This window comes from Symsagittifera roscoffensis, chromosome 9, assembly GCF_963678635.1.
Source record: "Symsagittifera roscoffensis chromosome 9, txSymRosc1.1, whole genome shotgun sequence".
In the NCBI taxonomy this organism is placed as follows: Eukaryota; Metazoa; Xenacoelomorpha; order Acoela; family Convolutidae; genus Symsagittifera; species Symsagittifera roscoffensis.
Genome location: NC_087070.1, coordinates 17,168,196 through 17,190,938, shown reverse-complemented (window position 1 = coordinate 17,190,938; position 22,743 = coordinate 17,168,196). Strand labels below are relative to the sequence as shown.

The window sequence follows — 22,743 nt, the reverse complement described above, 5'->3', positions numbered from 1 at the left end:
CTTATTGGCAGCCTCGAGAACTACCCCAGGATCGCCCTTGACCGTTCTAACTATTTCTTCCACATATCTTAGAAAAATTTTAACACCATTCTAAGTCCGATCTGCTTCCTGTTGTTTTTTGCAAGTCATGCAATACCAAACTGTTTCAGCGATGTCTGCGTATTTGGATTCCGATATGTTACCACACCCTAACTGGTACCAATTCAAACAAGCTTCGCATTCTACCGCTTTTGTCCGATATGTCACCTTTTTCTGACATCTAGGACACGCGTTTTTGTTACCCTCACTTAGCACAGTCAATTGTAGTACTTCTTTCTTTTATGCAGGTTCGTATTCTTTGAGCCACAAATTTGCCAATAATACTGCAAGGGAGGCGCCCATTGCTAAACCGTCTTTTTGTACATACCACAAACCTTTGCATTTAAAGTGTACCTTACTCACTGCCAAATTCAGTTGTTTTTTCATAGTCTTGCGAGATGCCTATTAAAGCCTTTCTGTCAAGGGAGCACGCGAGTCCTTCGGTACTCTTTTGAGCACTCGGTCATTTGAGATGGCTTTATAAACTTAATTGTCTAGCACTAAACCAATACCTTTTGTTGCTTAAATAACAGATTGTACATCGACGCATAAAAGATACTGATACCATTTGATTTTCTTAGAGTCGCTACGAGAAATAATCCAACAATTGATATAATATCGGCTAGTAAAACAATCACAACCATTCCGAATTATCAGATATTTTATGATAATCATTCAAATTGTCATCTAGCGAGAAAAAAAGATTTCGCATCAACACACATAGAACATTGAAACCATTGGATCTTCTTGGAGTCGATAAGAGTTATATTCACACAATTGATACGATACCAATTAGAACAACAATCACATCTTATCCAATTTGAAAGTCCTGAAGGTTTTAAGCATTCTTTGCTTTTACGCTCCTTGTTTTTCCTCATCTTGATGGCGCGGCTCAAGGGTAAAAAAAAATTTGACTGGACACAAGGGGACTGAACTTACCCATAATAACAGGGTTGGAATTTTATAAATTATTAAAAAATTATTAATCTATAAAACTCGCTGAACAAGAACAATCTCACCCGAGCTCAGGAGGTCCAGCGGTGCACCACAAGACTCCCTAGGCCAGGAACTCCTTCCCCCAGACCAGAGACGTAATTGACAGACCTGTCTCTAAAATCCCTCAAAGGGCGTTCGACAAATATTAAACATATCGCATCTATATAATAAGTTTACCACAACAAGGCTAACTCCTTTCTCTCCAAAAAGCTTGTGTTAGGCCGAATTCCCTCCAGTTTTTCAATCACAACAACAATTTTTAAAAAGGTCTTATTTCACAGATAGTATGTGAAAAAGGGTGTGATGATTATTTTCGCCTTTCAACGGCATAAGCAGTTATGATCAAGCTGATTCGTGCATAGCGAAACTCTATAATCTGCTTCATGGAGTCTAAGAATCAGCAGACAAGTAGGCGCAGCCGACAGGAATCAATTAGTGGAGGTAACAGCTCGCACGATTTAGCGTATCGAATTAGGTGCAGTGATAAAAGTCGCGATGGAACCGAGAAGGATAATTCCATTGGCTGTAACCTTGTGGCCATGGTGCGTCTGGCGTTCAGTGATCCTGTTCTCTATCGTTCTCCAGTTAGTATACCAGTTAAAGGAGGGCTTTATTCTTTTTGGTAACAAATTAAAGCTCATTTCTTTGCCTGTTTATTTGTAACCTGAGGATAACCTTCAATTCTCACTGTAAATGTTTGATGGCAGGTCAATCCATTTTTATCCTAGAGCTATGAAAAAATCCCAAAGATATGTCGCTGGCAATGCCGAGGAAAGCCGACAAGAAAAATATACAATGCAGGCTACTAAAAATCTACAGAGCTAGTTCACTTTTTAGTTGAGAATTGGCAAATTTTTTAGAATTCAATCAGTGATTGCGACTTCACACAATCCGATGAATACGGATCGAATAAAGGTCTGGCCACAAGAGCTGGCGTCGCGGCCAGCTGTGCCGGGATCCCGAGACGAATCAGTTTTCGTGGTAGAAAACGCTGGGCTCACAGCAGCAAAATTTCATTAATAGCATCACCTGCTTCTCACCATAACTCAATGGCTAATATGTACCCACTGCCGTCTCCCACCGGGATGGGATCCGAGATACACGACAGACGTCGCTGGTCACTTTCTTTCTCAGGGAGAAACGACCACTCTGCCAACAAACATAACTTCGACATGTCATCCAACTTTGGAACGCCCTTGGTTAGTTTCAGTGTTTAAGGAAGCTTCAAAACCTCTTTATCTATCTATTATATGTATCTATTATTTGTATATCTATTTTATATTTCAATGCAGGTTTCACTACCCTGCCATCTTTAAGCTTGTTCAACGTATTATATTTCAATGGCTAAGATTTTTTTCCAGTAGTGGGATGCTGTCAGGTTTTCCCCGGCCTTGCGATTTTGGCCTCCATTTTTGAATAAGCAAATCCTTTTCGGTTACGAGATAGGGCAATTTTCATTTTTCAAAAGTTTCTAGAAAATTTAATTTTTAAAAATTGCAAATTATCAACCCTGTAGTTAAGGGCTGTCAGGGTACTCTCAGGGGTTGCTAATCTTGCCTCGAAATCTCACTTCTCAAATCCTTGTTCCTTGTAGTTTTCGAGATATGACGTTTTTTATGATTTTTTCAAAATTTTTCAAAAAACCCGATTTAAAAAAAATTCAAAAATTTTGAAGATCTCAATCCTGTAGTTGGAAACTGTGAGGGTACTCTCAGGAGTTGCGAATCTTGCCTCTGAATATGACTGCTCAAATCTTTGTATTTTTCGAGATTTGACGTTTTTTAGGAATTTTTCTAAGATTTTTCAAAGTACTTCAAGATTTTCTATAAAACAATTCTCAATTTTTTGAACTCTATCGCTATATTGAGACTCTCTCAGGGTACTCCCAGGAGTTGCGAATTTTATCTTCAAATATGACTGCTCAAATCTCAGGTAGAGAAATTTGTTTTCCATTTTACAATTTGAAACTCTTTACAGTTTGGCCTCTAGTTATGAATACCCAAAATCTTTTTGGTTTACGAGATTCAAGAATTTTTGTGACTTATTGAAAAAATTTTCAGAAAACTTTTATTTGAAAAATTTTACATTTGAAGTTCAAAACCCTGTAGTTGGGAGCTTGTTAAAAGTCCGAAATTAAATGATTTAAATTGTTGTTAAATTATTTCAAAATAAGAAAATCTGAAACCCAGTGGTTTTGGAGATTTGATAAATTTACTTTAAAAATAACTTTTGAATTGATTATTTTTTGTTCAATTTTTGAAATTAAATGGTTGCTGGGTGTTCCTGTATTTTGTTGCATTCTTTGTTATTATTTTTTGAAAAAAGGGTCAGACATAAATTGTTCGGGAAATTCAAATAGTCATTTTTTTTGTTTTGCGTTCTTTACTCTTTTCCGAGTGTGAGTTGGCTAGGTTTTCAATTAAAATTCCGAAAACGTTGATTTTGTTCCTAAGGTCTTAGGGTTTTTTAGCCCAACAAAAATCACCGCTAGGAGCGAAAAAGTTTTGAAAGATATAACAGATTAAATTGACTGAATGGCTCTGGGTTAATAGTTGTTTTCGTTTAGGTTTTTAGGAAGCATTTTAAAGTATTGTATCATCCTAAACTCGTTAGATTTGATCAGTTTTATTCTTAAATAGTTCAAGATGATATTAGTTTGGGGTTTTTCAAAAAGTTTTAACTTGAAAAGTGCGGTTTTTGAAGAATGGGATTTTTTTTGGCTTCAATTTTTGTCATGTTTGGACTTTTCACTTCTAATTTTTATTAACGTTTCCATTCTAGTTGCTAATTACTTCTTTATTTTCGCCTATAGTGGTAATCAATTTATCCTTCAATGTATAAAATTCTTGTATGCTTAGAAAGAATTTTTTCTCCATTCAATAAAACAATTTTAAATTAAATATAAAACTAATTCAGCTTTTGAGACTTGGAGAGGATAGGCAACGGGACCATCAGGTCCCCTAACTCCTGCCCTTATTGAGTTGCTTAAACCTAAAAAAAATCAGAATGAATAAAAAAAATTTGAAATTGAATTCTCAAATTTTCAAATTGTGATAAATGATATTCAACAGCAGAAAATTATATAATTTGCATTTGGAATTGGATAAAGTTCGTAAATAGCTTTCCAGAGTTTAGAGTTTTTCTGAGTTTTCTTTTGGTAGTTTGTCTGAACGTTTTTGGAACAATTTTGAAATAATTTTCTTTTCCGTTTTCTTTTACCACTTTCTCTGCGTTAAAAGAAATCAACCCAAGTAATTTTTTGCTCAAATAATGCTGATGGTCTTCCGGTACTTTGACTTGAAATTTCTCGGCGTTTTTGGGAGTTTTCAGAATACAGTTATTTGAACGAAGTTTGTGTCTTATCATTTATCTTGTAGTTACGAGAGAAGTTTTTTGGTTTTCCAGATTGCTCGAATATTTGGAAAACTAATTGTTTCGTTAATTCTTCAATTATTCTTCTGAGTTGAAACATTGCTTGAATGTTGATTTTTATCAGCTTTTGCTAGAAGTTTTTTAAGTTTGAGATTATCTTGTAACGCAAGTGGTACAAACCTCTTCGCCTCTGGTTGCATTTTTTCGAAATTGCCTCAAAAAATTTATGTCTTTTATCAGTCACCTTCAGTCCATAGAAATTTGCAAATGTCTTGAGTTTGTTTGAAGCACAGAAACCGTCAATTCTTGTTCGAGTTTTTATTTTTTTCATTCCTTGCTGTTGATTTTCATGAAGATTTCGATTTGCAAGAATCGGATAAAAATCAAATCATTGAAAGAGAGACGGATCAGTTTAATGACATAAAGTGTCTCTAATAGTTTTAAATTTATTTGTCTATTTTAAGTCTCTCGATGGTACTTGATCTTGGCACTTGTCTCCTATAGTTTTAAAATTTCATGCCTATTTTAAGTCTCTCGATGGTACTTGATGACTAAATTTTTGTCTTCAAGACATTCATACTAAATTTATCTACTAACACGAACCTGTGCCTAACGACATTTCTGTCCCTTTGAAATCAATTGAATAGAGAGACTCTTTGTCTGCTCTTTTCATGGCAAATGTTGGTCCATTCAATGTGAATTATTGTCTGCCCTGGTCATAAACACGCTATAAGGTACACCTGTCGCGTCTTGTTTGTGAGGAAGTTGAACAAGCAAACAAAATCGAATCTTTTCATTGTTCAAATCTCGGTTGTGTTTGAACACTGTTGAAAATTGATGTCTAGACTTGACTAAACGGGCTCTAAGTATCTTTTAATAGTAACTGCTGTGTTGGTATCCTACATTTCTAGTAATGAGGGATTTTCATGTGTCCACTTGTAATTCCCTATTTTTAAAGGCTTTTCTTACCGGCCTAAACGATTGAAGTGAATCACAATATTTGACATTTAAGTGCGATTGCTGCCTATTTTTATTATAAAAGTGGTTTAAACTTTTTATATGCTCAATCAAATCTTGTTCCTTGTTCGGCAGATGACAGAGAACAAATATGTTTTATCTAGAATAGGTTTTAAGATTGGTCAGAGAAACAGTTTTTCATTAAGTTAAAACCTCATTCGAGGATTCACTCTCAAATATTAGTTCTTAGGCGGTTCGATGATTTTCCGAGATTGACAGTTCTATATTTGCAGAATCTCAAGGCTGTTAAAACGCTTATCCGCTGGTACAAAAGTTGCAATGATGTTTTCGCGTAGAAAACTACAAGACGCATTTTGACTGTCTAATTTTGCTGCCATTTTTCATTGTTTGTCTGGACCGCAATGCCTTTTGTGCAAAAGCGATTTGTGCAAAAAAACTGCAAAAAAGTCAATTAAGCACAAGTCATTTGACGGTTTTAGTATGAACCATTTGACTCGGTTTATGAAGTAGTTGTTTCAATTTTATGATTCAATGCGCAAATGCGCAATCCACATTTTTTAACAGATCAAATTATACTGAATAAAAATATCGTCTTATAAATGTTCCACGGAATGTTAATTAATTTGAACAGTATATTGAGATCAATTAATTTGAGAACAGTATATTGAGATCAAATCCATCCGAAGTGAATTAGTTTTGTTGTTATGGGTATATCTATACGGGATTGAAAAGAAAAAGGAATCTAAAATATCTTGAAATGGTAAAGCTGGAGGACAACTGAATGATTTTCAATATAATTTTTTAATCTCTAAGATTGGCTATAGACGATAAAAAACTTCAAGTATCGAATATATATCAAGTTTGGTTTCAAGCACCTCGTCTTCAATAGACATTCGTAGTTAAAGAATGAGATGGAAAAAGCCTTATTCGATATTCTCTTAAATTCTTCTTCGAAATCAATGCATATAACAAGGCATACATATTATTTTGACCCTACTTATGGGCGGTTTTAACGACTAGGAATTCAGATATACCATTTTCTCAAGATAGATGAAATTTATTTCCCTAAAAATCAATACTCGAACTTTTTATTTAGAAAAAATGAAATCGTGATCAAGCAAGCTGAAAGCTTCAACGTGTCAGTTTGTATAGGCCGTGTGATTTTTTAATTCTTAGATATTTTTGTTCAGGCTCATTTCTCTATTTTGGCGCTCACTTTTTTTTTACAATTTCCCGAATGTTTGAAGTTTTGTGTTTTCAAATTTTTTTCATGATATTTTTGCTTAATGAGACTTTTGACGATGTAACCTGAAGAAAAAATGTGATAAAAAACTTTTACTGAATTGAAATTCAAATGGCAGGAAGGGAGGAGCTTTTTTTACAAAGCTTGCTTCTTTAGGTCAAATTACGCTAGTCAATGGCAAAGTTGAAAAAATTTTCGATTGTTGTAGTACTGAAAAAATACCCGAATGTTTGAAGTTTTTTGTTTTCAAATTTTTTTCATGATATTTTGCTTTATGTCAACTTTGTCATTGAATAGCGTAATTTGACCTAAAGAAGCAAGCTTTGTAAAAAAAGCTCCTCCCTTCCTGCCATTTGAATTTCAATTCAGTATAAGTTTTTTTATCACATTTTTTCTTCAGGTTACATCGTCAAAAGTCTCATTAAGCAAAAATATCATGAAAAAATTTGAAAACAAAAAACTTCAAACATTCGGGAAATTGCAAAAAAAGTGAGCGCCAAAATAGAGAAATTTTTGCACCCTGAAGGTTCCGACTGCCTTTTAAGGTTTATGGAGCAGCAGTAATAACTTAAAAAAAAAATTAAATGAAATAAAATAAAATGAAATTTTTTTTCTCCAAAATTTGAATTTTTTTGTGAAAATCATCCCCTCACACGCCATATAAAGTACAAAAAGATAGATTTCGGTCCTTGTAACAAATCATTTATGGCAAATAAGTTTCGTTCAACCAATTTGGAACGATTTATAAGACGGATTAAATCTCCGCTTACGCGTTAATAGCGCGAATTATATCGCGCGTTAATGGTCCCAAATTGATCAAAATGGCAATCGTTAAACCCTCATAACTTCACAAAAAATGATCACAGGTGAAATATCTTTTCAAATTTAAGTTCAGGACAACAATGGCTTTCGAATAATATTTAAAAATTCCGTCAAAAATGGCTAGTTAAAAAGTCGAAATTTGTCTGAAGAAAAAAAAACCCACCCCGAGCACAAATATTCCGTTACTTTCGTATCGAAAGTCGGAACAAAAAATTTTCGATTGTTGTAGTTTTGAAAAAATAGTTTTCTTTCATGTGCACAAGCATCGATTTTTTTATGTATAGGTCGTGATGAATTTTTTTGGGAAAAAGTAAATTTTTTGAGTCGACCAATTTATTTGCCAATGTCGCCAAAACATTAAATAGACCCAGTTTTGCCAAAAATGTCGGCGCGGTAGGCAAAATTTTTTTAAAACAGGAGAAAAATGCTGTTTTCAGCAGTCAATGAACGTTGCGATGAACTCTTATATTTGTTCTGATAATTTGTTTTACCAGTAAAAGGTCATAAATTTGTTCACGCTTACATTTGAGTTTTGGCGGTTTGTATTTTGATTTTTTTTTTCAAATTCAGTTCTTTTCCCTTGTTAAAAGGTAGGCAATTTCCACTATAGAACAGCAAAAGTGAAAAGGTCGCGCGAAAAAGGTGAGTGATTTGTAGTTTCAACAATTTATGCATTTTTAATTCATCAAATGAACCAAAAAAACTTATTTGATTCCAACAACATAATCATAAAAACTCGATTTCAGAAATTTTTTGACTCAATATATCCCGCAATTGTTTCAAATACCTAAGTTTTACATAATGTGACTTTATGCTTTCTCATTTATTACAGGTAAAGTTAGTGTGGATGCCTTCGGTTTGTTATATTCCAAACTATTACAGACGCCTAATTGTCTATTGGTATGTGGTGCCACTTTTCCTGCATCGCATTGGCAATTTATTAGCATATGAAGCTGCTTTATTTGTGACTAGTTTTTGCCGATTGTTAAGTTTTCGTGACCAGGAGGGCAAGGCGTGAGATTCCCATTCTCGAAGTCGCAGGTTCGAAACCAATACTTAGCAACGTTTTACTAATTCGAGGCTGATATCTATTTTTTCTTATTTTACTTTATAAAGCTGCTTTTGTGTCGTGTTCTCGCTTGTTTTTGCGAAGCGCAGCTTTGCCTTTGTGTAAAAAATTATGTTTTGGTTTAGTTTTCTCTAAATGAGATATTTTTACGACAAAAACACCTTTTATTATTAATATATGAAATTCAAAGAGCTGCAATTTGATATATATTTTTTGGTTTCTTTATTCTTCTAAACTTTTCAAACTGTTTCTTGTATATGTTGATTGAGCAATCATGTTTGGGAGAAGTCTTGTGTATATTTGGCAATTACAAATATCACAATGTATTTACCCTTGCGATAAGCAAGGTTATTGCAATGGGGTACTAGACTTTTTCCCTTAAATAGCTATGTCCACAGGACTCATCTGATGTGTAGTGTACTTCTGGACTCATCTCTAGTGGTACCTTCTGAGCGTTCCCGGCCTACTTAAATTCTTAGCTTTCCCGACCCACATAGCCTGGAGATAACAAATTCGCCTGGTACGGCGAAGGTTCTGGATTCGAATTTGACCGGGGCATGTTTTTTTTTCAAACGGAAAATATTCCGTTTCAAAAAAATTGTCGGCTTACTATTTGTCTGCTTATGTTTTGTCGCCCCACTTGCCACATTGTAGAATTAATTGTTTTTTTTTGCTATGCGCAATTTACATTTTAGTTGCTCTCACTGTTTTGATTTACTTCTGCTGTTTGTAATTCCTTGACTTGTATGTTTTCCTTGTTTTTTTTCTTAATTTATTTTCTGTCCAAATGAATTAGGCTTATATTTTATTGGCTTAGTGACCTAAGTTTGAGTCATAAAACATTCAATTTTCAAAACATTTTAGTTTCGACTCAGTTGTCGCTCGATAAATGATTGTGATTGCTCACTTATGTTTGCGACTAGAGAGCCTTATCAAATGGAAATATAGACTTTCTTCAGGTCAACAGTTCGTTAAACAAAATCTCTTGAATGATTTGAAATCTTCATTTATATTAAATTGAAATTCTTAATATTAATCGGCACTTTTTTCGATGAGGAAACGTCAATGTTAGAGACAGCAAAGGATCCGACTCTTCCCTTTTTCTGTGCGCTCTCCCCTTTAAATTTAGTTTATCTTGGCGTCTATTAGTCAGTCAAAAGTGGGTGTCGTGAAATGTTACCACGGGTAGGTGAAGGCGTCGATTGCTAGAAGGAAGAAAATAAATTCAAATTCGAAAAAATTGAAGTATCACTGGAATAATAGTAATTTAATGCAATAGTCCTTGGTTAAAGTAACTTTATTTTACTCTCAGTATTTTCTTGCCGAGTAATCAATTTGTTAATTATCAGCCCTCACTTAACATTGTGCTTGGCTTAAAATAGTGTTTAAATCTCGGTAAATAAAAAAAAAGATTTGGGAGCTAATCGATTTTAGTTTTTCCGTTAATATGATTACACGTGCGATTAGCAAGTGTTTCGTTTTGAGCACTGGTTGTTTGGGGAACTTTGGATTCATGTGTTTTTGTTTTTCGCAGATTCGGGCAACTCCAGAGCTCTGTAAGAAGCTGGGTGAAACGGCGTTTTGAAGTATTTCAGTAGTAATTTGATCTGCAATAAATTTTCAGAAAAATATCCAAAAAAGCATTTGAAACGTAGTTCATACTCTATACAGGTCGTGATCATTTTTCAGAAATAGTCTTAAAATTTGTTCACTCATTTTTACTTTTTGGTGGTTTGACTTTCAAGTTCAGTTTTTTCTTTTGTTAAAAGCAAGGCTAACTCCACTATCGAACAGCGAAATTGAAAAGGTTCCGAAAAAGGGAATGTCTTAGTTTCAAAAATGGATTCTGATTTTCCGGCGGAGTTTCAAAAATGGATTCTGATTTTCCGGCGGACTAAAAAATACGACTCTTTTCCACTTTCCCCCCACATTTCAAATTTTCCATTTTATCAATTGTTTTACGTATTATTATGGCGGATGTTACGAAGTAAGGTATGAAGAACATATATGTTCACAATAGTTAATATGTTCACCATGCAAAACTGAAATTCAAATGTGGTGGGGGAGTGGAAAAGAACCAAAAATAGCCCTTGCCCCTTGAATCAATTTTCTAAATGGGCTAACTTTAGATGAAAACTGTCAATAGTAAACAAGTGATGAATTTTAAAGAGTCTTAACGAAATATATTTTTTCTTCAAAAGTCGAAAATTGATGAAATAATTTTACGCAGCTTATTTTTTATTCGAAATCAACAGCTTTTAGCAAGTTTAGTGTCATATAACGAACTGAAAACGCTTATTTAGGTCATATAGTTGTCTGTTTCTTCTTTTTTATGCTCTCCAATTACGAATTGGCAAATGGCGCGAAAAAACCTGAATGACTTGTTGGTTTGAAAGTGATTGTAATGTTCAGAATCTCCAGCGGAATAGAAAAGTAATCGATTGACACAGTTTTCTTTAAATTGGGATAGTTTTATGAAAGAAAAACTGTCAATCTTGAAAGTTACTTGAGAATTAAAAAGCTTTAACAGAATGTTTTTTTTTCTTTGAAAGTGGAAAAAGTTCTCTGTTTTTCTGTGATTCTCTTTAGCTCAAACACTTTTTTGCAACTGTGAAAAACGTGTACGGAATCTAGTTTCGAAAGTGGAGTATAATTTTAAGATTTCCTTGTAGAATTAAAACTTAACCTATTGATCTACCTAGTTTTCCAAACTTAGTCTATTTTATCAAAAAAAAAGTGTCAATCTTAAAGTCGTCTTGAAATTCAAAGATCATTGAGGTCATAAGTTTTTATTTTGTTCTAAAGTAAGTCAGTTTTTTTTCTGTTTTCTTGCTGTCTCTTGGCTATATATTTTTAATTGTGTGTTATTTGCTTGTGAATTGGTAAATTTGTTATGATTGAAATTTTTTTTTAAAGACTGTCCGTTTTTGGAGGTTTGCCAAAAAAATCATCTGCAAAGCATCCGGGTATATTTGTTTTTCAATTATATGATGGATTATGTGTAATTATTTGCTTTTTGATCTAGCTAAGTTGCATTGAATGAAAAGCTTATTTGGTTAAAAAATTTTCGGTTCAATTTTATTTTTAAATTTCTGCATGTTGCTCCTTTTTTTCTATCTGCTTAAGCTGTTGCTGAACTGCATTTGAAATGGCCTTCTGAAAGCAGACAATGAAAAGAAAAAAGTTGAATAAAAAGCGCAGGAAGCAAAATGGGAAAGAGAACGGGAGGAGAAAGAAAATTGTAGTATTTGGCATTGGGATTCGCTTAGCTCGGGTTAGATAGCACGGCTTTTCTCTGCTTGTTACTGTGTTCCGTTTGATGTACGTGGCGCTTTGATATTCTGGGTTGCCCTACTACCTTACACCATACCCCAACGCTCCGTTAAGAAGCTTGTTTAACCAGTCTTGTTTTGTAGAAAATAAGCCCGGGGTAACTGTAAGATAAGACTATCTAATAGCAAATATTTCTCCATCTGATGTAGTTCGCCATAAGGTAAATTTTCTGCTGCAGTACTTGGTTGGCTAATTGAACCTCATCAGATTGTGTGGCCCCACTAGTTAGAAACAGCCAGGCTATCCTTCAATTTTCAATTTATGCGAGCCAGTTTTTTGTGCTACCTTACTTACCCCTTGTTCGATTTTGTCTTCGTTTCTATTGGTGTTGTAGACCATTGTTTAGTGAAAAAAGAAGTAGCTGCTCAGTTAGCTGTTGTTTTGGCTTATTTCTCCCAGCCATCTGATGATCATGTTTCCCTATTCTTAATTTATTAGATGTCTATCTCATATTTTATCCCCCTATTTTTTCGTACCTATTGTTTAATTATATTGCGAAAAGTTGTCTGCCGTATATTCAATTTTCCTTCACGTTGACTGACAGAAAAAAGGCAAGGGTTTGAACTGATTTGATTTTTTTTGCTCATAAATTAAGGAAATGGATGCGAGTGGTGAACAATGCTTGACGTTTTTTGCTTTTTATTTACTTAATATATTCATAAAATAATGAATGGAATATTTCCCAAAAAATTTATCTCATAGTTTTTTTTCGGCAAGATATTTTTAACACTTTTTGTGAACCAAGTTTCTTCTTGTTTCATAGATAATAAAGATACATGGAGCTGTCTGCTATGTTAATTTAGATCCGTTTATACGTTTTGTCTTGTTAATTATTGTGCTAACTGTCTGATAACTGTTTAGGTTTGCCTGTTGCGAGGGCTTTACAGACCCAACCAACTAGTTGTCTTTGCCTCTTTCCTTTCGCTTCGAAGTGTTATCCTTCCCCCTGAATAAATAAACAGAAGCCTATGTTTCAACAATCCTCAATGGCCAATCCAATGTATTACTCATGCTATAGAACCAGTCAGTTTGATATACAAAGATGTCCCGCGGCACTATAATTAGACCTCTACCCGACGAAATTGTGTTTAGTAAATTGTGTTTAATCAGAGCCTTAAATTCATAAAACCCCTCAAGTCTACTGCTAGTTCGCTGAACTGACTTGACTGGCTTTGAGAAACCGCAACTTTTATGAAACAAGTTGTGCCAAAAAACGAATCCTAGAGCTGTTCCAGTTATCGAGGTACGCAAGCTCTTCTAATTTACTAACTTTGAAGCGGAAGGTAAGAGAATTAGTCTAAATCAATGTGATCAAATTTTAAAACAAGCAAGCGCAACCGTGAAATAACTAACACAGAATGTTCCGACGGCGAAGAAATTTCAAAAATTAGAAGCCAAAAAAATGAAAGTTTCTGAAAAATATTGAAAAACATACATCCCAATTACCTGCAATTTATTTCATTTTATAGCATATTTAACAAAATCGGTCCATCTCATTAGCTTTATTTTAAGCGTCGGAAATTACATTGTATCCAATCAAAATTTGTTGACGCTGAAATCTAATTTTCCGTAGTTTGATTTGCTTTATTTTTAAGTTCAGCTTTACTATCAGCTTCGCAAACTCCACTATCAAGCTGAAAAGTTCTATCTGGAGTCCAGTTTTTCATGGTGCATTTGCGCAGTTGGCAGTACATAATTCTCTAACTACGAGAACGGTGTTCGAGTCCCGAAGAGGGCAATTTGTAAATTTGTAATTTCAGTTAGTTTTTTTTTGCATTCTTAAACTGTCGATTGCTGTTTTTTTTTGCTTTTATTTGGGAATTGCACATTTGCCTCTGCAAACTAAAATAGTTCATCGTAGAGAGAAGATTCAATGCTATTCGCGTAGCTTTCAACCGCTTTTTGTTAAAATTGAAGAGCGCAAACAAAATTACAGATTTACAGCTAAAAGAGTCGGGAATTTTTCACTCAGTTTTAATTGTTAAAGAGAATTGAAGAGTTAAGTGAGAAAATATTAAGGGCCCTTCAATCGAAGTTTTGATTCCGAAGAGAAACCTCATGGTTTTTTTTCGAGAAAGAGGCGGCGTTACTATATGTCTTAAATACCTATAATCTACAAATACTTTCTGATTAGGAGTCCATGAACGTAGTGAAGATTTTTATATAGGTCGAGATGATTTTTTTCAGGATTAGTCTTAAAATCTGATGACGTTCAAGTTAAGTTAATTGTTCGCGTATTTTTTGCTGAGCTAAGTTCAGTTCATTTTTTTTTAATAGAAGGAAGGCAACCTGAGTGAACAGCTGCAGAATAAAATTCGAAAAAAAAACGTGATTCACTTAAAAATTCGAAACTAAATTTCAATTTATAAATTTTGGAGCGGAATAATAATTTTTCTAATTATCCAGTTTTTTTTTCAAATTGGGTTAATTCTATCAAAAATTGACATTTCCTTAATTCTTCCTGAAGTTCAAAGATCTTTAAAGCCATAGGTTTTCCAACTGTCTTACTAACCAATTTTTTGGTCAGTAGAAAGCAAAATCGAGCCTAAAGTTCGTTTCGAATACCGTGTTTTCGCAAATAATGCTGTGTTAAAATAACTGTACTCTTTTGAAGTCTTCTTTTGGTTTATGCACATTTAAACACATCGACGTTGATCTGAACTGTAAAACGATATTTAGCATGCAATCTTTTTTCGTAAAATTCTAGGTTTTGAATTTATGCGCGTCTAAATTATGCTCGATTTTTCACTTAATTATGATGCCCATTGCGTTAGCGCGACTTATTTGTTAGCTACAAGTCAATCCAACTTTCAAAGCTCAAAAAATCTTTACAAATTGAATTGAAGCAAGCTAGTTTGTCCTAATGCATCCTTACTGGACTGGGATTACATTTTTTGCTTTGAGTTTTGAAGAAAATGGCGGAATATTTGTGCTGCTGTGGTTTTTTGACTTTTTATATAACAATTTTTGACGGGAGTTTTTTATATCAGCCGAAAAGTACTGTTGTCTTGAGCCCGAATTGAAAAAGATATCTAACTTGTGATCATTTTTCTTAAATTAATTGGGGCTTAAAAATGACCAATTGTGTCTATTTGGAACAATTGCGATATATTTTGTGGTTTTACCGCGTTATGAGATTTAATCGGCCTTAGAAATCGTTCGAAATTAAATTGAGGTATGCTATTTGGTGTATTAAATTTTTGCGAAATTCATCAATTTGTTTTTTGCATAGCGTGTGGGTGGATAGTTTTCAAAAAAATATATATCCAAAAAAAGAAAAATACCTGAAAATTTTATCCACTTTTTTTTTTAAAAAAAAGTGAACGCTGCGCCATTGACCTTAAAAGACAGTCTGAATATTTAGGGCTTCGCCCAGATGCGAGCAGTTTTGTTATTCCATGTTTCCGATTTTAGAAGAAAGGTTAGATTTTGTGCTGGTTGGTTTTTTCTTTATAAAAGCTTTTATAAAATTCGAAATCTGTTATTTAACGGTCGCTCCGGTTGTGATGGTGGCCAGCAATCATATGATTGCTGGTTCAAATCGCACTTGCGCTGTAATTGGTAAGGCGAGCTCTTGCAAGTAAGTCATAGCTTAAAGGGCGCTGTATATATGCGCTCATGTCAACCTAAATAATTACCTAAACTCAAAATTTAAAATCTGCTATTTCGGTCCGATTTTTGAAGAGCTACAGAAAATTTTTGTGTTTCGTAAAATTTTTCAATGCATAATGTCGAAGTTCATAGAGCAAGCCTTAGGTTAGGTTACCTATTGATTTTTTCTCATTGTTTTATTAATCATTTAACTATTAGTCATTCTTATGACAGCATGTATTTGTTTGAGAAATTTGGGGTCTTTGAAATTGATCTTTACGATCGGAGCTGGCTTGTTTATAGTTGACGCCAGAAATTAGTTTTTCGTGAAATCTCATTTTGTTTTGTTTCGCTCTCCGCTGTTTTGATATCTACTAGCCCGAACATAGCGGGTCTGCAAAATTGTTTCATCCGTTATGTTGCGCCCAGTTCGAACCATATCAGAAATCTGTGAGCTGTTTGGTTGGTTTTATTTTGAATTGCCTACCAAAACACAGACGTGCTGCAAAGTGAATGGATTGGGAACTTTGCCCTGCCTGTGCTTAAATTCCTTTCGTAATAGTGTGGTTTGTATAGCTTTGAGTGAGGAATTATTAAATTGTAGGCTTAACTGGTTATTATCTTTTTTTTCTCTCGAAACCCCGCCATTATTATTGCTCGGATTTGGCTGTTTTACGGTGCAAATAAGTTGGCGACACTCTTTATTTTGCTTAATTTGCTACTGTTTGAAAGCACATTAACGGGCTTAGAATGCGAGCTGAGACGTATATGCGCCTGAAAGTAAGCATTGGTTATTCTTTCCTACCTTCTTTAACTCTGAGTGCACGTAAATTGGAGGGAATTTGAAGGCTAATGCAGTTTGTTTCTGACCAAACTCGCTGTTCCATGAAATTAGGACCATTTATTCGATAGTCTGTTTCTAGTCGCCCTTTAAATGGTGTTTCCAAGGGCCACCAAATGTCTGGCTCTGTTCTACAAATGGGTTCTACCCAAAAATTATTGCCAAACATTTCGCCCTTTCTACATGTAGTTTCTGTCCATGCGTTACTACCCTATTCTTATTCATAACAAAAAGGTTGGGTTGTTAGTTTCGTATACGAAACGAAAAGAGGAACAGGATTTTGCCGACGCTCTGGTCGGCGTAACTTCAAACAAGAGCACTTGCTGTGTTTGGCGACGTTGTTTTGTTATTTTGACAGTCGTTAGTGTAAACCGAGGGACGTGTGATCATTTTAACTTGTGCCCTAGTTTTCATGCCCTGAGCCAATTATGTATATCTGTAGTTATGTATATTATGTAAACCTAATATGATTCATGGTTTTTCCATGCTGACGATGTAGGGCTCAATTTTTTTTTTAATTTTAACCGAGTTTTTTTTTATTTAAACAAATCGTAGATCTCAGAACCATTTAAATGCAAACGATGGGTACATCTATAATTTTTCTTCAAAATTTATCGATTTGTTCTGTGTTTTTGATTTTTTCTTTAATCAGTATGGTCTAAACATTTTGTGCTACTTGCTTAGCAACTGGTTATCCTTTTTAATCAAGTAATTATGTATCCATGTTTTGCAGTGCGGTAAACTTAATTTGATTCACAATTATTCTACATTTTGAAAGCTCAGCATATGAAATGTTATGAAGTGAGTATATGAGTGTCTTCCCTCGTAAAGGTATTAATTTTTCTAATTGGATCTTTCTTAATTTTAATGTTGCCAGAATATATCTTGCGATGCGGCGGCTAGTGTTTTATCCCTATGTTTGCTTTAGATTGTGGCTTCTAGTCACCACGAATTAGGCGGCAACAGTTCAAACCAGTCTTTCAAACAGCAAGCCAGTATCTTGAGTCTAACCGCACAACTACAACAATTGGACTTCGACACTTCAATTCACCAGACGCCCACATTTCATATCGGAAGTGGAAACAACACTCTAGTTCACTCGAATAATACGCCAATTTGCAGTCCGTGCTTGACGCCGGCTTCAGATCACAAGAACTCCTGCACGGGCTCGGAAACGAATCACAGTTCAGGCGAGACTACCGGAAGTCTAAGCGACGTTTTGGGTTCTTCCCAAGGAAGATTGTCAATTCATAATTCATCATCAGGAACTACTAACGCCTGCAGGAGTTTAAGTTACAATTCTGGAGCGTCAAGTGCTTCTAGTTCCAGTACGGACGCCTTTAATTTGCTGGGAAGCGCAGCGAGTTCATCTTCAAATTCAGCAGCGACAGCATTGCATATTAACTGTGGACCTAGTTTGCTACAGTTTGCCACGTCGTCCGCCGAAGTGCCAACTTCGCTTTCTCTCGGACTCGCCAGAGAGCAAAGTCATCACCCGAACCAGTGTGTTGCGGGACCGAGTGGCGTCGGATCCAGCTCGCTGTCGGTGTCGGCGAGTCACGCGTTGTCGGGCCTAGCTGTTTCTGTATCTCCGTCTATGCAGCACCACATGGTCAATTCCCCAATGAAACCCAGAGCTAGAAGTTTGAGGTAAAAATTAATTGGTTTGAATTTTGGTTAAAGTTTTTTGTTCCGTTAGAAGAATTGATCACGTAGAGAAACATTTGAATGTGAAAGTTGAACAATTTTGAAGCGGTGCTTGTTTATTTCATTGTCTATTGTCCTTACAGAAAATGTTGTTTTTTTTGTTTATGATTCCTTGGATTATTCGAATTATTTGAAAGTTATTTCCTGAGTTAGTATACTGAATAAGATCCAGTTGGTTCGGTATCAATTTAGGTAAATTTTAGCCGATGATATAAACCATTGCTAGGTCATAGAGGCCGATGACCTAAAATGAGAGTCACAATTTCATAATCTATGACCGTCGGCTTGTTTTTAGTCCGACGCGGAACACGTTGACGCTGGACACGTCTATCCACTTGATGAACGACATGTATCGTGAGAGGTTCCCCAATGCCATCTCTCAGATGGAGGACAAACTGAGCGAGTTTCTCTCCACCAACGGGGGAGTCATCACACCTAGTGCCACCTCAACCGCCATCGCAGGCAAGTTGCTACTCCCTGAACAACTTCAATATAGTCTCACCGATCTTATAATTGCACTTGCGAGAGCAAGTGTACTTGTGATAGGGACGCTTTTTTCATTTGATCAACTATTCCTACAAATCTGTGAGAAGTTGACCTTGACCTATTATGAAACCTCACTGACCTCCATGCGCCCTACCTAGACAGCGGACAGCGTGTCTTTAGATCCTTAGGTTGGGGTTCGAGTCACGGTCTATGTGTGTCGTTAGTCTGCTTATTTTTTGTCGGGTACCATTTTTTTCAATTTGAACGATTTTCATGAAAATCGTTTGTCGGCTTAGTTGTCTCATCATGGATGCTTTTGTCATGTAATCATTTTTCACTGTAATTGAAGCGTTTTTATACCCTTGATTTGGTATGACTACCCTTTGGTATGACTACCAAATCTACTACCCTTGATTTGGTATGATCCGTTTTAAAGTGTCAATGAACGTAATAAAGACACTTATGTAGGTCGTGATAATTGTTTTTCCGGGAAAAAGTCTTCAAATTTGTTCACGCTCAAACTTTTTTCAGAAAAACAAGTCAGTATTTTTTACTGTTTACTGGCGTTCATTGACTCTTTTGCAACTGTCTGTTGGCTATGTTTCGTATTCCTCATTCATTATTAAGTTTTCAACACACTGTCGGCTAACTTTTTTTCTTTGGTGCTGTGCTAATACGAAAGTTTATTTCAGCCAAATTGGATTTTTCGAGGTTTGACTTGTGATTTCCTTAAGTTCATTTCTTTAGTTGAAAGGAAGGAAACTCTTCTATCGGAAAGGAAAAGTCTTAGGAAACTCATGAATGACCTAGAGTATTAAAAAAGATTTACCTATTGATCCAGTTTTTGTTAAATGGGATGGTTATTCTTTAAGAAAAAAAGCTAATCTTAAATAGTTCATGAAATTCTAGAGCTTTTTCGAAATTCGATAGTTGATCAAATGTTCAAAAAGTTGCAATCCACTTTTTTTTGGTTTTCTTGATTTCTCTTTACCTTTTTCAACCATCTGTTGGCTATGATTTTTGTGCTACAGGAGGAGCTGGGTACCAACAGCACAATCATGGGGTAGGGTTTAGCTCATCCCCGTCGACACCCCTTCAACAGTCCGGTTCACGAGGATCTGCACATGGCGAAGGATCGTCACAACAAGTGAGGAATAATCTCCTAAATGCTTTTTTAAGAATCATGAACGTAGTAAATACTCTTATATAGGTTTTAGTGATTGTTTTATTCTTTGATATCTATTGATACAGCTTTCTCAATTTGGGTTAATTTTATCAAAAAGGTGCAAATTTTGAGTTTTCTTAAATCAAAGACCTCTAAATCAAAGAGTTCGAAGGACATTTATTTTTTTTCTTTTGAATTCAAAGTTTGAAGTGTACAAAAAACAAGTCAGTTTTTTTCTATTTCCTTGCGCTCATGAATCTTTTCCAACTGTCTGTTGGCAATGTTTTCTGTTAGGCACCGGTACAACAGGAAAAATTTGTAGTCTGTTTTTATGCGTTTTACCAATTGGTTAATGTTAAAACATCTGATTGTTTGTGGTAGTTATATGCTTTGGTTTCAGGCAACCCCTCCCCCTTCGAAGAGCATCAGCAGTCGTCTCTCATCTCCCGCTAACAGCAACAGTGTGGCCACTAGTCCTCTCCTAGTGTCCACCCCACCCCCACCCGAGTCAGACCCAGTGGTCTCTTTTGTGTCCCACCAGATCCTGAAGTTGGCCAAGGACTGTCTGGACAAGTCCACTGAGAAGATACTCACTGGAGCTTATTTCAACGAACTGTGCATCAAGGTAGACAGAGTATTCAATTCTAGAATTTTTAGTTCTGTTTTTTAGTTCGAAGTAGATGGGGGTTCGAGTCCATTAGTACCAAAGAGCAATCTATCTCTTGAATTAGACTTGACTTGAGGGTATGGCACAGATTTGAAAAAGCTAAGGCTCCTTTTAATTCGCACTCGGAGTTGCTTTTAAGAAATGGTGTAAATGGCATAAGAAAAGTCCCTTTTAAAAACTTAGTCATGAAAAGCTTTTGAGTGTAATTGGCACGATTTGATGCAAAAGTGTCAGTTTGTTTGCCGTATACTGTCTGTTACTTTTCAATAGAATCGCACATATTGCTATTGATTTTAATTTCTCCTTAGAAAGAGCTGAGACGCTGTCTTGAAAGGGCAACGGGTGGTTATAAAACTGCACGTCAAGTGCTGAAAATTGATCCCATACGGAAATTAAGTTTTTTCTTCTGTCCCTTCCAGCAAAATTAGAATTCGATGCGCTTTGAGCCACTCATTTTGCCAACGCTAGGGGAAATGGCGTCATTTCAATTTACGAAAATGAATAAAATATTTAAATCGATTTTAAATGCTGAGAAATTCTTTCTTAGGGCTATGAGTTGCTCAGTAATTTTTGTTACTTAAATGGAAACATGCTTGTGAGTGACATATTAGAATAAAAATTTCAGTTTCAAATAATCGAATTCACCAGTAAAGATATGAAAGAAGTTTTGAATTTTTTATATCTCATTAGGTAATTTTAAAGGTGAAAACATACCACGAAAAGAAAATTTTACAACTAGTGTTCGACTTTCATTGCGCCACAACGAATTATATTAAAGGAAAATAAAGACATTACCGTTAAAAAAAATCCAGGGCTTCCTGAGAATACAGGCTTTCTGCCTCAAATAAGCCAAACTTGCCATCTGAACGTACTACCTGCAATTCGCAATAAATGGAAGTGTAGTAAAAAACCATTTCCAATTGTTCCTTGAAGCATATTTTACACCTGTTTCCAAAAAGGTTAAACCCAGGTTGCATCAAACTACAAACCACTTCGTGTGACAAAAACGCTATCAAAAGTTTTCGAACACGCTATCAAAAGCTTTTGAAACGAATTATGGAAAACCTATACTAATTTTCGTTATTTACGCTTGCGAGCGAAGTGTAGTAGTGCGAACTTTCTTTTTTTTCTAAGCTAACTTGCAAATATGTGTTAATTAAAAGTGTTACAGTGTTCAATTATTTGGTGACGCTTTGGTCATAATCACGATCTGTAGCACTGGAAATTTCGTAGCATCTGTTCTCTGCTGTATTTGTGGATCGTGTTTGTGATTTATTAAGCGTCCGTGGCTGAGTGATTACTGCGTGAGAATCATAATCTCTAGGTCGCAAATCGAATCCGAGATGTAGCCGAGTTTTTACTAACGCAAAGCTTATTTTACTTTTTTATTGCAATTTAAAGCGCTTCTTTTTGTCGTTATCGCTGTGTTAACGTCTAGCAAATAGGATTTTGTGAAATTAAATCTGCAACACTTTCAGTTATCTCTTATACTGAAATGGTTGGTGAAAAGATGAATCAATCAACAAAAATAATTTCACCGTTTTTAGATCTTGCATGTATGGTTTTTCCGATAATGCATCATATAATTTGAAGGATTTTTAAGAGACCGTAAGCAATAGGTGAAATTATTATTCTGACTGGAAAAAAACTCCATGGCGTACCACAAGGTACTGTTTTGGGACCATTGGTTTTCATTATCTATGTAATTGATTTTAAACGCATATGAAACCGAAACATGAATTTAAGGCAATTTGCGGATGATAGAACTATGTTATCTACACGAAACTTAATAATGGAGCTAACAATCAATGCCACAAAATCAATTCTAGAAACACTAGAAAAAAACATTAAGATTTGAATGAAAACAAACTTGTCCTTAATGTTGAAAAAGTGGAACCTTATTTGGGGAAGAGAATAGTTTAGAAATACTATTTTTTAGAAAAGAAACGTTTTCCACAAAAAATACCCTACAAATCCGATTCATAGATCCATTAGTTGCCTTCGAAATTTTCTAATCTATTATATATTCAAATGCGGGCTTCACTATCTCGCCATGTTTAAGTTTTTTCAACGTATTATTTTTGCATGTTTAAACTATATCGTATTTTGTAATGGTTAAGATTTTTTTTTCGATTTTCCAATTTGATTTTAGTGGTTATTTTACCGAGTTTAAATTAAGCAGCCAAATATTGAATTAGGGCTTGCGAATTTGGCCTCCAATTTTGAATGCCCGAATCATTTTAGTTAACGAGATAAGACGATTTTTGAGATTTTTTCAAAAATTTTTAGAAATTTCAAATAACAAAATAATTTACAAAACTTGAAGTTCCCAACCCTGTAGTTGGGTCCTGTCAGAGTACTCTCAAAGATTGTGAATCTTGCCTCCAACTATGAC

At 35.0% G+C, this 22,743-nt stretch overlaps 1 protein-coding gene across 5 annotated transcripts in view; it reads left to right on the top strand.

The window, feature by feature from the left end:
* Positions 1–1,279: 1,279 nt before the first annotated feature.
* LOC134854548 (microtubule-associated serine/threonine-protein kinase 2-like) overlaps positions 1,280–22,743 on the top strand; it is a 57,386-nt gene continuing 35,922 nt past the window's right edge. For 2 of the 5 annotated variants that reach the window (XM_063870850.1, XM_063870848.1), the window contains exons 1-6: positions 1,280–1,658; positions 1,935–2,273; positions 17,252–17,973; positions 18,326–18,492; positions 19,548–19,663; positions 20,082–20,306. In XM_063870850.1, the coding sequence (XP_063726920.1) occupies positions 1,458–1,658; positions 1,935–2,273; positions 17,252–17,973; positions 18,326–18,492; positions 19,548–19,663; positions 20,082–20,306 (1,770 nt within the window). In that variant the 5' untranslated portion in view covers positions 1,280–1,457. Of the gene's footprint in view, positions 1,659–1,934; positions 2,274–13,104; positions 13,175–17,251; positions 17,974–18,325; positions 18,493–19,547; positions 19,664–20,081; positions 20,307–22,743 lie in introns of those variants that run through there. The other 3 variants (XM_063870851.1, XM_063870849.1, XM_063870852.1) reach the window with 3 other exon arrangements.